The sequence below is a fragment of the Pteronotus mesoamericanus genome, unplaced genomic scaffold (genome assembly GCF_021234165.1).
Source record: "Pteronotus mesoamericanus isolate MK-2021 breed Mesoamerican mustached bat unplaced genomic scaffold, CSHL_Meso_final contig_1, whole genome shotgun sequence".
Taxonomy (NCBI): Eukaryota; Metazoa; Chordata; class Mammalia; order Chiroptera; family Mormoopidae; genus Pteronotus; species Pteronotus mesoamericanus.
Window position 1 is genome coordinate 1291995 of NW_026554998.1, and position 15817 is coordinate 1307811.

The window sequence follows — 15817 nt, forward strand, 5'->3', positions numbered from 1 at the left end:
GCCAGAGAAGAAATAAAGGCAGCGCCCTCGCGATTGTAATTTAACCAAGAACTTCATACGTGGGACTAAAAGCAAAAGTTCACCCACAGCCCAGCAATCTTGAGCCCCGTCCGATAAGGCTGCCAAGCATCCCAACCGACAAATGAAACTATGGTAGCGTAGGAGAGGGGGAGCCCTTGAAAGTCTGTATCATCTCCGCTAGCTGGGAAAAGCTAGACCTTGAGCCTGTGCATTCATCCCAAGGCCCAGAAGGGAGAAGCGGCGGGGGTTCACAAGAAAAAAATCCATAAAACTTTGGTTAACCGCCTGCCTCCTGTCACGTACGCAGTGAACAGACTCTAGAGCAAGATAAGGATTCGGGCCAACAGACTCCCACCCATACCTCCGTTTGGGTAGTCACGTCTCCCCGGGGACAGCGGGCACCCCCTGTACCCGTCAATCAGGATGTAACTTCTTCACCCCTACCCCACCAACTATGCAAGCCCTCCGAGCCAAGGACTCTCTCTTCGTCTTGTTGCTCTCTTGCCATATGGGGGGCCCCTGGCAACCTCTCTGCTGGCCACCCGGCCTCTGGCCACCCTTACTTTTGCTTTCCGATGAGAGCTTAGCATTAATAAACTGCTTGCACACCAGTAGGCTCGCTGGCCTGTAATTTCTCACTGTATCGGTGAGAAGAAATGAGTTTCTGGGAGTTTGTCCCATAACAACACCCTCCGACTTTCTACAGCCCAAAGAAACAGCAGGACTAGGGCCGTGGTTCTCAACCAGTTAGATGTGGGGTTTGCCTGGGGAGCAGGGTTGGGGTAGGGCGGTCCTAGTGTGTAGCCCGGGCTGAGAAAACCTACCTGCTGGGAAGGACCTGGGCTTTGGCGCTGCACCGAGATTGAGATCCTTCTCCTCCAGCTGAGAACTCTCCCACGCGCATCACCGCAGTGAGGACCGCCCCCCTCAAGGCCGGCTTCATGTCCTGGGAGTTGGGGGTTACACCGCCTACCTCTGTGGGTCACTGAGGGTTGAGTGAGGGCTTTACCTTTCTTCCCTGGTTTCTGCCCATCACCATTTTTGCCAGAAAGCACAAGACCAACTACCACATTGATGGTTAACAATCCTCTGAGATGCCTAACTTTTACATCCCCGTGATTGACAGGCCACATCTAGACTGGGCTGAACCTATACAGCTGGGATTTTGGACCCACGTACAGGACATAACACAGTGGCAGACCATGGACTTCAAACTAATGCACTGACCGTTTTTCCCCAGGCAAGTTCCCCAACCTCCCTGAACTCAGTTTGCACTCATAAAATGGGTCCATACAGTACAGCCTGATTTCCCCTCTTTCACAGTGCCCAGCACTCAGGGGGAGCTCAGGCCTTGGGTCACTCCAGCAACGACTGCTTTCTACAAAGAGGGCAAGAGGGCCTCCTCTCCACTCTGTGTTGAACACAGCACTTCAGCAGCCACAGGAGAGATGATGCCCATTGAACATGTCCAGTAAGTCATCACAGGCCTGGTCATCTTCCAGGAACCGCCGATGATGTCCATTTCGGGAGAGACCTTTCTCCAAGTTGACTTTAATCCCCACTCAGGGGACCGTAAGTGCCCAGCCAGGCTCTCCTTTGGTCCTCAAGATGTCCTGAGATCTGCCGACAGAGTCCTTGATGTATGTGTGCCACCACCTCACCTATATTCTAGTCACCTTACGGAGAATGTAAAAGGAAACAAGACACATTTAGTAACTTGTTTTATCCAAAGTCGGGGTGGTTCCAGTGACCCTCGATGACATTCCAGCCGGGGCAAGTGGCAGCCAGTGACTGTGTAGCTGTGACGCTGCTGGTCAGGGGCATGTTTTCACACTCTGCCTGCTTTTCCAAAGGGGCGAAAGGCTGAGATGCTGGGTGCCTTGAAGTTCAGCAGCTGGTGGTTCCATGTCAGCAACAGTTTCAAACACATAAACTGCTAGTAAACTGGCAATTACTGGATGACTAGTTCTCAATTTAGTACCCCTAAATGAAAATAAAGAACCTTAGCTCTACAAATTGGTATTAAACAGTAGTGTTAAATACTCATTTTCTACAAATTCCACCCCATCCACACCTTTATTGTGCAAAATGAGGTAAGCTTCGGGGACAGTGAAAGCCTCATAAGGTAAGGGTTATACCGCACACAGAAATGGCGTTAACACCTGCACAACAGTCATAGCCATTCACAGAACATCCACAATCTACCAGGCATTGGACATACATCAATTCCTTTTACCCTCAGAGACAATACTGTTATTATGAACATCATAAAAATAAGCCAACTGCAGCTCATGGAAGTGAAGTGATTTGGCCAGTGTCCCAGGTAGCGGTGGCAGAACAAGGAATTGAACCAAGGTCTACCCTACTCTTGCCCCCTCACCAGGCAACACTACCAACCAAAATGAAGCAACCCAGAGCCTGACACCCTCCCCCTGCCTCCAACTCCCTCTCCTACTCCATCTGACCCGCTTTTCCGCAGCCCAGGACACCGCCACCAAGGAGCAGCGCCGCTTATCACATGTCCTCAGCCCCATATTCACATCCTCTACGTTCCAGACTTGCACTGGTCCACCCCCTCCCCACACTCTACCAACCTCAGCAAACAGGAACTTCGCCCTCTCCTGACTCCTGTTTACGGCTGGTAAACAGTTCGGACTTGCCCTCTACTGTTCATGTGCACACTTGTCCACCGCACACCCAGATGGCAGCAGAAAGCAGATCCAATCTCTCTCCTCTGACCTGCGCCTCGTCCAGGGCGTGATGGACAAGTCAGCTCCCTTCACAGGACCCTTTCCTGGGATGGCCAATGAGGCTCCCTTGGCTCTGGCGTTCAGAGCAGAGGAAGCTGATGGGCAGACAACACGTCTCCGTGGCCAGCCCGTGTTCGCACCAGATGCTGCTCCTCCTCAAAGGGGAGCATGCGTTAAGCGTATCAGGTGCTGGGGCAGACACTTCACAAATACTTCATCTCATCTAATTCTCCTAACGACCCAGAGACGATTCATCATCCCCACTTTACGGATGAGGAAAGTGGGTCTGATCAGCCACTGCCAGAGCTGGAATCCAATTCCAGTTCTGCTCAAGTATGAAGCCAGCCTTAAGTCCACTGCACCAGTGTCAGGGGGAGAAAAGGAATACCTTGCCCACATACAGGTATGACTGAGTGTGCAATGCACTCCTAATATCTATGATCTCTACTCCCCTTCTGAAATACAGGGCTTACCTTTTAATTCCATCTTTAGGCTGTTTTCCTTCTCAAGAGGGTAGACATTCCACAGTCCCTTTTGTTACTAAAATCCTTAGGGAGTAGAACATATCTTTGACACAGGAGATTGTTTCTACCCCATTCCTGGTCATTCTAGATTGAACCCACCTACACAGTCACATCACAACCAGCTCCTAACATACACATCCTCTACGTTCCAGACTTGCACTGGTCCACCCCCTCCCCACGCTCTACCAACCTCAGCAAACAGGAACTTCGCCCTCTCCTGACTCCTGTTTCCACGGCTGGTAAACAGTTCTGACTTGCCCTCTACTGTTCACTTTGCTCTGGGACCTCCTGGAGTTGGCCTCTTCCCAGTGCACCTCCTGGTACTTGCCGGATGGGGAGAGAAGAGCCTGTTCCTTGGTCTGCCTGACTCTGAGCAGGATGCGCCGCTCTAGCCTCCCAGTACATTCTTCCGGGAGCCACACCCCCTCCACCGCCAGCTGCATGGCCTGACCCTAGACAGGTGAGGGCGAAGGGTACAATCCTCAAGACACACACCTTCACCTCACACAAACTTAATCATTTTGCAGGTTTTCTCCTTCCCTGGATCTTGTGCCACAGAGAATCCAGGATCTCGGGAAAAGGTGACATAATCTTAACTACCTCTTAGCCCGACTTGTAATTCTCCTCAACACAGCAATGGGGCATTGGCACAGCACACGCGACTCTCCGTGCCAACTCAAGTCTTGATCACCGCCCCCTTCTCATTCACTCATGTCTAGAGCAGTGATTCCTGACATCTCCAGACTTACTGAATAATAAAGCGCCACATATGCTCCTGAATGGCACCCTCCCTGCTCTAAACTAGAATGCTCACTCACCCCCCGGGGTTCCCAGCTCTGGGACATATGGCGTCCTTTCTCCAGGAAGAAGCCCCTCCAGGACTCTGAAGCCAAAACAGAAAGGTCAGCAAGACCCTGACAGCCAGTGCAGGCAACCAGAAGCCGGGGCTCCTTCTTCACAGGTGTGTTTTCCTGTTGCTTCAAGTGTCCCACTGGTTGAAAGCAAAAAAATCTCTTGTTTAAGTGACAGGGGGTATGGATCAGTACTTCACACAAACCCAGAGGAAAAAAATCCACATGGATGGAAGAGAAAAGAACCAATTAAATACCAAGAATCTAACCAAACAGCTAGCATCTGGTTCCAATGCCAAGGGGAGATACATAGAGAAACATGGCAGCAACCACGACGATGACAAGCAATTGCAAAAAGGAGAAACAATGCACCAGAGTTTACCCAGTGACATAAACACAGAACTTCTGACAATGAGGTGGCGTGTTGGTTTGCAACTGAGAAGACCATTTGTCAGAAAAGGTGGGGCAGAGGCTTCTGTGGGGGCTGGAGGAAATACTGCAGAGCCTGAAGACCGGGCGCAATCAGTCTGGCACTAACGCAGGCCAAGAGTGGACTGCTCAGAGCCAGCTTTCCTCTTCTGTAATATGGAAATGCAAATGCAAACAGCCATTGCAACAAAAGGCACCTAGATTTGAAGGCTGGCACTTAATGAGGAACAATGAAAGTACTTACACTCCCTGAGGCAGGAAAAGGGTAATGCCCAGCCTCACAAGGCCATCACAAAACTTGAGTAACAGCTGATGTGAAGCGCTCATCACAGTACCAGGCAGAGAGGGAATGGCCAGTAACTGTCTACCAAGACTTACTGAGGGCTTGCGCCACACAACACGGTTTATCTTGTCGTACTCGAGTTGTCTTCAAGATGTTCATAAAGCTAAACATGTTGCTATGTACAAATGAGCAGAGGAGAACTCCCGGCATACACACTATAATGCTAATAGTGGTTCATGGTGCTGGAAAAAGATTCTTCTTTTTGCTTTCCTGCGTTTTCCGAAATGTCCCACAATTTTTGCTTAGAGGTATATCCTATTTTTTTATGCTGAAATGCATTAAAATACAATGAAAATCAAGACATTCCTCACCAGAATCCCCTACATGAGCCATTTCTTTTGGAGATAAGAGCTGACAAAAGCTTTGCTCGCTCTGAGGAGGAGCTGACATGAGCTTTTCTTTTGAGTAAGAATTACCTGGCTTGTCCCCATCTTCACTTTGCCACCGGGGAGGGCAGAGTCCAAATTTTAGTTGATTCGATTTGCTCCTTATTCTTTGTAAGTTTCTACTTTGATTTCCCCAGTGTTGACTCTCTATTTTATACTAATTTATACTTCTTATCCTGATTTTGTAGTTCTTATTTCTATTTTACTACTTTTCTCAGTGTTCAGAACAACCCTGAAGAACAAAGCCAGGTATACACACACGTACGCACATACAAACCGCTGCTGACTGAAGGACTGCTACTGCCCCCGCACTTCAGGTTCTGTCCGTGCGTTTCAAATTTCTTGGGTTAGGAGATTAAACAACAGAATTACAACCTTTAAACTCAAGTATACTTGACGTTTTTGTTAAATGCAAAACTGCAACATCTCCCTGTAATAACATAATACCGTAATTGTAAAAGTCCTAGAAGTCTCATAACGAAAGTCATTTTTATTATTCAACTCTCAAAATTACATGTATTTCTTTCATTATAAAAAAAGTCTCCATCCCCAACTCACCCTTCTTCACCCACCCTCCAAACGAGGTGTTGCCCAAGCAGAAGTCCAGTGAAGTCCACTCTGTACCCAAAAGCGGGAAGAGAGGAGGTCCCCAGAGGCCCAGGGGCGCTGGTATCATCGCCCACACTGCAGAGCCCTCAGGCCAGGGGAAAGAAAAGAAACGGCTAACACGACACACAGGAAGACAACTGGAATGGACGGCCTGAAAAAGACATTCATAATTTATACCATTTATAAACACAGCAGGGGCCCGCCAAGGCCAGAGCAGACCAGTCATTACACAAAGGCAAGCCCAGGCCTCCCCTGCGTCAGGTCCTCCTGATCAGGGATCATTAGGAAGCCCAAACAGCTTCACAGTTCCTGCTTCCCGACTGCTGTCATATTTGCCATCTTTGTCATCACAGGCAAATGCCAGCAGAGGCCTTTTGGGGTGCCAAGCCACAGTGAAGGTCGGGGACTCACACTGCACCTCCCAAAGCTTGTCTCCTATAAAAATCAACATAGAGAAACCAATCAATACATTAATAATAAGAGACCACACTCATTAAGTACTTAGCGATATTGACTCATTTAATCCACGTAACAGCCCAAGACAGATACAATCATTACCCCACTCTACAGAGAACACCGAGGCACAGAGAGGTCACAAGCCAGTAGGTGGCAGAGCAAGATGTGAATGCAGCCAGGCTAACCTAAGAGCCTACGTGCCGACCCCCAGTCTACACTCCCTGGGAAAACAGCGAACAGCAGCCAAGGTCTGTTGCGTACCCTTAGGAATCACGTGGACAATACTCCATTCCCATGAAGTATGACAACAACTCAGCAAGACACATGGTGATTTTAAACCCCATTTCATAAAGAAATGAGCGACTTAACAGGTAAGTCACACTTCAAGGAAGCAAGAGTCAACATAGGAGGCCAATCTGTTTCCGAAGCCACAGATCTACTAAACTTCAATGCCTTCTAGTAAGAGTAATACAAGCTCTTTTTCCCAAAATTCTATTCCTCCCACCTTTGAAATTAAACATGATTTTCTAATGCTGTTATTCCTTTAATCCCGCTTAACAGTTTTTCAACTTTAGGATTAAGATCAGTGTAGTAAAACATTTACAGTGTGCTGTCAATTTAGAAATGCAGAATATCCTCTATCATACACTTCCAACTAGCCAACCACAGTATGTGAATTATATTTCAATAAAGCTTTCATATACACTTGTACATGTGTGTGTACAGGTAATGAGAGAAAGAGAGGGGGGGAGGGGAAGAGAGAGAGAGAAATTCTATTTACGGGTCAGTTATCCACTCCTCATGATGCTAGGATGTGGCAGCCTGTATCTCTATGTCTGAGCACAGTTCTGAGTTAGAGATGTAAAGAGTGTTTCAAAGAGAATGGCTACTACCAGGCCTCTAACTCCATGTCATTTGATAGGAGATTAATAAAGAAAGGTATATAGTTCAAGAAAACCACAGTAGACATGAGAAGCCTAAAATGCTTCCCAAATAACAATGTGGCTTCATGAACTTTAATATCTTCTTAGTTTATTGGAAAGTTTAATCTCTGAATGATAAATGAGGTGCTAACTGTGAGACCGACATCACTATTCCAGACCATCAAAGTCCCAACAGACTTATGCAATGTGTACGGGTGTGTCTGAAAAGCTGAAAAATAAGGGGGCTGTATTAAAATGAGGTTCCATTATACGTGTTATCAGGAATAAAATTTAAATTCTTACTTTTACATTTAACCATTAAAAATACATAGAATACAAAATTATACCTAATATATAATTCCAACAGAAAAAATATATACTATGTAGAAGGAAAAGACTAACCACAAGAAATATACTAAAATGTTAGCGATGATTATCTCTAAATTATGAACCTATATCTTTGTATTTCTCCTTTATATTTGTTAGCATTTTCCAAATATTCTATAATGAGCATGTATTACTCTTATTTTACAAACTAATCTGTAAAGACATGTATTACTGCATAAAATCCAAACAGGTCAAGGCTATAGAGCAGCACCGTACAACCAACACTTCCGTGACAGAAATGTTCTACATCTGCACTGTCTAATACAGTTCCCATGGACCACCTGGCGCTGCCTGGTCCCTGAGAGGTGCCTAGGATGGCTGAGAAACTGAATTTTTAATTTTGTTTAATTAGTTTCAGTGAAAACAGACCATTTAAATTTATTCTTTTTCCCTATTTAAGTGTTCCCCTAATCTTACAAGTCTGATCTAAGTTCTTCTAAATTTTCTAAGTTTTCAACCAATTTCAATTTAGTTTTTTTACCTAAGTAACACATCACATGCATGGTTGGCTACTTGCTTTGCTCACTCAGTACTACACCTTGTGCATGTTCCATTTCAGCACAGAGTTATGTCTTTCTCTTCGCACACTGTAATATGGATGTATCACAACTTATTTCATTAGTCCACCATAATGAAAATTTAGACTGTTTCCCATTTACGCATTAAAATGTTGTAAATAATATAACTGTGCTTTACTTTGATAATCATCTTACTTTTAATTTTTAACCTAGGTTATAGAGAAAACTTCTGTTTAAAACCCAACATGTTATGCCCTGGCTGGTGTGACTGAGTGGATGGAGCCCCAGCCTGCGAACCAAAGGGTTACTGGCTCGATTCCCAAAGGGTTACCAAAGGGTCAGGGGACACGCCTGGATCGCAGGCCAGGCCACGAGTAGGGGGCAAAAAAGAGGCAACTACACATCGATGTTTCTCTCCCTCTCTCTCCCCTTCTTCCCCTAACAAGAAATAAAATCTTTAAAAAAAAATAAAAATAAAACCCAACATGTTAAAAGTATTTGTCTAAATAATACTGTGTCAACTATAACTAAAAAGCAATTTTAAAAATAATCTCAAAAAAGTATTTTTTGAACCATTTAGAAAAAGTAATACAGCCACATTTAATACATTCCTGAAAAAGTGTATGTGAATTAAATCATAATTTACATATATTAGATAGCATAGAAAATTAAAAGAAGCTTGCACAAAGACAGCATGGGAAAAACAGGTACACGCACGCACTGCTGCCAAAAGCAAACTGCAGTAATTTTTCCATAATATGGTTTGGTCCTACACAAAATGCAAGCACACTGGACTCAGCAATCCTGCTTCAACGGTTTATGCAAATGGATGATCACATAAGTAAAACGAAGTACATAAAGGACACTCACCACAGCATTATTTACAACACTGCAAAAATTAGAAGCCACTAACAGAAGAGTGAAATGGTATATAGAATGGAAGTAAATCCCACTCAAAGTGGCAGTAGGCTCAGCAGCCACTGCTATAAGGAGCTATAACATTCTGCAGGTGAGGCCGGTGGCCATAGAATAACAGGTAAGTATCCCGGCATCACAGGAGCTGTGCGTCCAAGTGGCTGGACCATGCCCCACAGTGTTAGCAAGTGGCATTCTTTAAATCGTGGAATTTCAAGTTTTCTTCTTTGAAATTTTCTATGTAGTTTGAATTCTTTTACTAAAATACAACGTGTTCCCAAAAGCAATACAGCTACGTTACAAAATAAAACCAATGTCACTCCAATAAATTCAATTAAAAAAATAAGGAAATTCTTTTGTAAAATAATTATTCTATTTTTCTATTTGCAAATGCTGTTTTGTTGTTTCTAGAGCAAATCACATCCACTTCAGTAATTCCTTAAATTACAGATACATATATTCACATATAGACAAAACATAGAAAGAAATACACCACAATGCTAAAAAGAGGTAGCGGTTAAATGGTGGGACCGAAGATAACACTTTTTTCTTCCTCCTACTTCCTGTATTTTAAATTTTTCATTATAATTAAAGGATTAAAAAGTTAATAAAATGCAAAATATTTTCCTAAATCACTTTCCTTCAGACCTGCCCCTGCCCTTCCTGACCCTTTGCTCCCTCATTACCTGACTGTAACAGTCATAATACACTTGTCCCAAGGAGACAAATTCATCTAGGCTAATGCTGATGGAAGTAATGATGTGCAGAAATGAAAACACAGGGCAAGAGGAGCCCTGACGGCCAGAGGTAAAGACAGGAGACTCTTGTTAAGGTAGGGAGGGTTTGGTTACCTGTTTCTACTTCAGCAATGTCAATAAAATGATCTTCCGATGCTGAGGCCAGCATCTTCCCATCATGGCTGAAACTTAGGGTCCTCACAGGCCAATCCAGCCTATAACACAGAGGGAAAAGGAGACATTAGAATAGCCTAACAGCACAGGGATGTCAAGTACGGCACAGAGAATATAGTCAATAATATTCTAATAGCTGTGTATGGTGCCAGGAGGGTACTAGACTTATCGGGGGACCTCTTTATAAGTTATAAGAATGTCTAACCACTATGCTGTACAACTGAAACTAATACAATATTGAATGTCAACTGTAATTGAAAAATAAAAAAAATTTAAATAACCTCCTAAGAAGGCACAACTTCACCCAAAATGAAATAAAACTATCCAACAAGGAAAGTGCTGGCAGAGAAGCTGACCTGGAAAAGCACCGCACACACACTAATTCATCCACATCCCAGAGGCTGACCAATGCATCTGCACTTCCTGTGGCAAAGTACTTCCCCATGGGATCAAACTTGATACAGATGCAGTTAGAAGGGTGGGCATTGATGGACTGCACAGGCTTCAGCTCTGGGTAACTGCGAAACAAGACAGAGAGCAGTCACACTGTGGGAAGAGGACTGTGGTGCTAAAATAATGGGAGACACTGAAGGAGAAAACCAAAAACAGCAGAACATCAAAGGCTGCAACAATTCAAGAAACCTTTCCTGAAATACAGATCCCAAGCAACATACTGAAACAGCACACCAACCCCCTCACCTGAGGATGTTGATACAACCATTTCCATTTGTCAGGAAGAACATGTTATTGTCATTGTTCCAGGAGATTTCATTGACCTCAAACTTGAACTGCTCCTCCGCTTTCGAACGGTGTGTCTTGGCATCAATAAAGGTCACCACATCATCCTTGTTGCCTACAGCAATGGTCTGCCCATCGGGACTCCAGCAGATATTGATGTTCTCACCTAGAAAACCAGGTATGATTAGTCAGATAATCTGTTTGCCTAGAATCCTCCAAAAATTTATTCTGTTATCCTAAAAGGAAGGCCGGAGTTGTCTCCAGAGCGCATGCATTAAGGTCATAGTTAATGAAAGGCAACTAGCACCTAAGTATCAGCAACTGTGAGTCAGGCACATTCGTCTGCAAATTTGCCCATTTGGTCCTCACAATACGCTATTTATTAGCAATTCATCATCCGCATTTTACAGATGAAGAAATGGAAGAGAGATGAGCCAAACTGTCAATCCTTGAAGTAACAGAGCCACCAGATTTGGCTCCAAAGCCTTTTATTCTCTTACACCAACATTTCCCAAACTCCCACCATTCACATGCCACTTTCACTTTTGTCCTATCCATGTAACAGCTGTACTTTTCTTTACTGAAGAGTTTTCTTAAAAGTGACTCCAAAAATGTTTTTAGTTTATTAAATTTAGCAATACATTCAATGAGCTGGTTCTTTTTTTCTAATAGACATTAAAACATATACATAACCAGGTTTTAATGTTCATCCACATACTCATAAATCACTATGTATCACCAGTTGTATATTTGGGGAAATCACTGCATCATTCCTCTTACAGGTATGAGTCTTTTTTTTTTTAATTTAATTTTTTCCATTATCATTTATCCCTCTTATAATCCCTCCCAACTCCATCCATCCCCCACCCCAAACTGGTACCAGTCTTATCAACAAAGTCCAATGGCCCACACTGAACACATCAATTCAAAATTTCATCAACTTTACCAATTCTAAGATGCAGATTATTTTTCACATTTTATTATCTATGATGCATCTTAAAATGCATCAAATACATCTTAAAATTTTTAGTGTACATGGTTATCTGGAAGCTTTCTTTCCTAAAAGAACTTAAAATATTTGTGCATCTTTTAATCAGTGACATCTTAATCAATATGGTAAATTACCTCTATAGGACAATACTTGGTGAAGAACAGAGTCTACAAAAGCATTTCGTAACTTCCAGGTCACCTTCTCCCAGACCACTAAGACCATCCAAGCTTCAGCCACGCTAACCGATCATCAGTTTCCCCAATTCTCCATGCCTTTGTGCACGCTATTTCCTCCCAAAGCTGCCCTACCCTCCCTCTGCACCCTGACCACTAACTTCCTATGGCTATTCGGACTCTACTCAAATTCCATGAGGTCTTGCCTGTCTTCCCCCAGGCAGACCTAAGCATGTCCATTCTGGGATCTACCTTACAGACATCTCCACTCTAAGATGAACCATGTCGTATTTTGTTAGGGTTTTTTTTTGTCGTTGTTGTTTTTCAATGAATTACGTCCCTCTCCCTGCACTAAGCTGTGATGTCCGCGGAGCTCAGGATGTCCCATAACACCAGGCTAGGCACAGAGAAGATATCTGGAAAATGCCTGTTGAATGAATATAAAAGTGGCTTATCTTCCTATTGCCCTCGCTCTGAAGTCACCTTTAGTGTTCACAGTAGCGATGCATTTGGTAGTCCTCACATCCCAGATGCGAATGGTTTTGTCTCCAGATGCGGTGACAAAGAGGTCAGGATTACTTGGATGCCAACAAAGCTGGTCCACGCTGTCACCATGTCCACGGTAATTGTTTTCTTTGACCTGAAAGAACAAGATCCAGGTGTAATTTCACACAGATGTACCTGCCTCACATGTAACTCCTTAACCTCATTCAACCAAGGCACCTGTGACCAACAAAAAAATTAGAGCATTAAAGAGTCCGGATCTTCCAAGCTTCTTCCCCAAAACTCTTCCCAAATCCCTCCTTCCTTCCTCCGCAATCACCCTGAACCACCTTGAGGCTGGATTCCACCTCCCCGCCATTACTCTCTCGCTGGTCCTGACCGTCCCTCCTCCTCCTCTCTGGTTTTCCACCCTCACTCTGCCACCAAAGTTCCCAAGGCCCCTGCTCATCCCCACAAGAGGCCCTATCGGGGCCAAAGGGGCCCGCCTCACCAGACAGGGACCCCACAACAACAGCCCCAGCCCCCCCTCACCACAACAACCCCTCCTACCACCCTGCCACCCCCGCTCCCGCGCATCTTCACCCCTCCTTACCACTACACTTCCCACACGCCCCTTCTGTCCCCCTCACCACCCCGGCGCGTACCCCCGACACCCCCGCACGCCTCATTCTCGCACCACACACCCCGCTCGTCCACGCCCCCTCCTAACCTCACTCCTCTCGGCCCCCCTCCCCGCCACTCTCTTCCCACCACCACACCTGCTACCCACGGCCCCTCTCCCAGGCCTGGGCCGGGCCCTGGCGGCTCACCAACCGGTCCTTCTCTAGCAAGAAGACGCTGGCTGTCTTGTCGAAGGACCCAGAGGCCAGACGACGCCCGTCGCAGCTCCATGCCACCGAGTGCACCTTGGCACTGTGCGCCGGGAACTCGCGCGTCTTGCTGTGGCCCCGGAACAGCTCCTGCATGCCGAGCACGTAGCGCGTCGGGCCACTGCTCACTGAGCACCAGTGGGCCATGGAGCCGGGGCCACTCTGGCCTAGCGCCGAGGGGCCCAGGGCCGCCGCGGGTGCCGCCATGCCGAGCTCCCACACACCCGCACGGAAGCCACCACCTCAGTCCAGTCAGTCCTGCCGCCGCTGCCGCACGCATGCGCTCGGAAGAGCGGCGTCTCTCTTCTGCGCAGCCGCACTGTGACCCACCGGGAACTACAAATCCCGCCATGCAGTGCACGCCAGCCTTTCCCTTTTCAAACAGTAAGGAACCGGTTTTAAATGTGGTGCAAAGGTAACGATTCTGAGGTTATTAGGGTTCCTAGTACCCGCTTACCTACTGCTTGGTAAGTACATTTGTGTTAATAAAAAACAGAAACCAACGCTATCCTTCTAAGCCTCAGTTCCCCCCTCAGTTAAATATATATATATTATATATATTTTATATATATATAATATATATATACTTCTAGGGTTGCGGCCCACCCCTTAGCCCCCTACCGTAGAGCAGAATGCCTTGGCTTCTTGATGGAGAAGGACGAGCGGGTGAGCTTGTCCCAAGTAAAGAGCTAAGGGGGGTTCGGGGGAGGGGGTGTTGAGAAGGGGTCTGGAGGTTTTTTTAAATACATTGTTTTTAAAAGATACTATATGCATATGATTATATATGCAAAAATACAAAGGAGACCTACTGAAAAAGTAAATGTCCTTATTCCCCTACCCTTCACACACCTACTTGTCCCACGGGTCCAGCAGCTTCTACCTGAAGAAACCAGTGGTGACCTGTCAGCAACAACCAAGACCCTAAAGAAGGGCTATGGGCTAGGAGAGTTTTTGGATGGTGAGGCGGTGGCTGGAAATTTGTTTAAAAACAAATCGTTTATGAATTTACAGCTATCTCGAAACAAAAAGTTTAAAAACAAAAAAAATGTTAAAGGTAACACAGACACTGGGTAGCAAATGTAAAAAGTACCAAAAACAGAGTGAAAAGGAAGTTTCCTTCCCTCATGTGTCCCCAAATTCCCCTTCAGAAACATATTGTTAAGTTACTTGTGGGCCTTCCAGAAACAGCGTAAGAATAGATAAACACCTTGGGAAAGGTACGTAGATAGGTATATATCCTTCCCAACTGGCCCCCCCAAAGCATTCTGTTCCTTACATATCTTGCTTTCTATAATATACACATATAAGAAATCATTTCTTTTTTGTATATGCAGATGTCTCATTCCTAATGGATGCAGTATTTAATGATATGGATGTATGCTCATTTACACATGCATATTCAACTAAGTATTCAACTGATTCCCTTCACGGACATGGACTCGCTTACAGTACAATGCTGCAGTGAATATCCCTATACAAAGTTCATTGTGCATACATGCTCTTTTTTAGTTGAGTACGCATTGCCAAAACACCCGTGAAGAAGTGCTCACAATCATTTCCCCCAGCAGACTAGGGACGTGTCATAAGATACTGCACAAGTCCACACAGAAAGCTCTAAGAAGGGCCTTAGGAAACGAGCCCCTTTCTTTCCCCAATTCCCTTTCTACCCCACGGCAACCAGAAATTCTTGGAGACCACAACCCTTTTTAGACTCCAAAGAAAACCAAGGAAGTCACTAAAATCTTGGAGTAGGAGAGTATTTGGTGTCTAGTTTTCCCTCCTTAACTTTCATTTTCAGGAATCTTTTCCATATGCTAGCATATTTTTTATCCTAATACACTGACAATGTCTACCTCCCAGACCCAGGAAACTGAAGAACAAAGAGATAAAATGTCCCACTGCAGGTCACATGGCTAGTATGTGACAGAGCAAAGATTAGAATTCAGATGTTACTGACTCCAAAATCTACCTTCTGTTTCTTAGTATCTGAAACCTCCATTTTATATAGATTATTTTTGGTATTTCTGTATTAATTTTGCATTTGTATGTTATATATGGTTTTTATTTCATTTTCCCATGTGTTCTTTTTCTATATTCTGTAAACAGAAATGTTAGGATCTACTATACTTTTCATAGTGACTGATACAGAATAAATAATCAAAAAAGGCTCACAGTAACAGGCATGGCAGTTTTGTGGTGGTTTATTTCAAAGCTTTAGTTGATGGGTCTTTGTTCCCTCAGACCTGATATAGCTGCCTTACCAGACAGCTAAAACCACCAGCTTCAACAAAAATCACAAGAGCTGCCTGTTGAGGGAAGTAGGGTTAGGACTGACTAATGGGGTGTGATACATGTGTACTGTATATAGGAATCCTGTATGGTTTGAAGGATTCACAAGAAACCCTATTTATTTAGATATTTAGCCTTGGGAAGAGCTAGGAAAGGGAGGGTGGCTTTCAACTTTCACTTTTTATTTTGTATCTTTTTGTAGTATGCATTTTCTAATCTCATAGATATGT

General features: G+C 44.7%; 1 protein-coding gene across 1 annotated transcript; it reads right to left on the minus strand.

Moving 5' to 3' along the window:
- Positions 1–5828: 5828 nt before the first annotated feature.
- Positions 5829–13542, minus strand: THOC3 (THO complex subunit 3). The gene is made up of 6 exons (XM_054575308.1): positions 13239–13542; positions 12409–12565; positions 10723–10927; positions 10380–10541; positions 9964–10064; positions 5829–6348 (listed from the first exon to the last, which is right to left on the minus strand). Exons 1-6 carry the CDS (start codon positions 13503–13505, stop codon positions 6185–6187), a joined length of 1056 nt encoding a protein of 351 aa, XP_054431283.1. The 5' UTR covers positions 13506–13542; the 3' UTR covers positions 5829–6184.
- Between the last annotated feature and the right edge of the window lie 2275 nt (positions 13543–15817).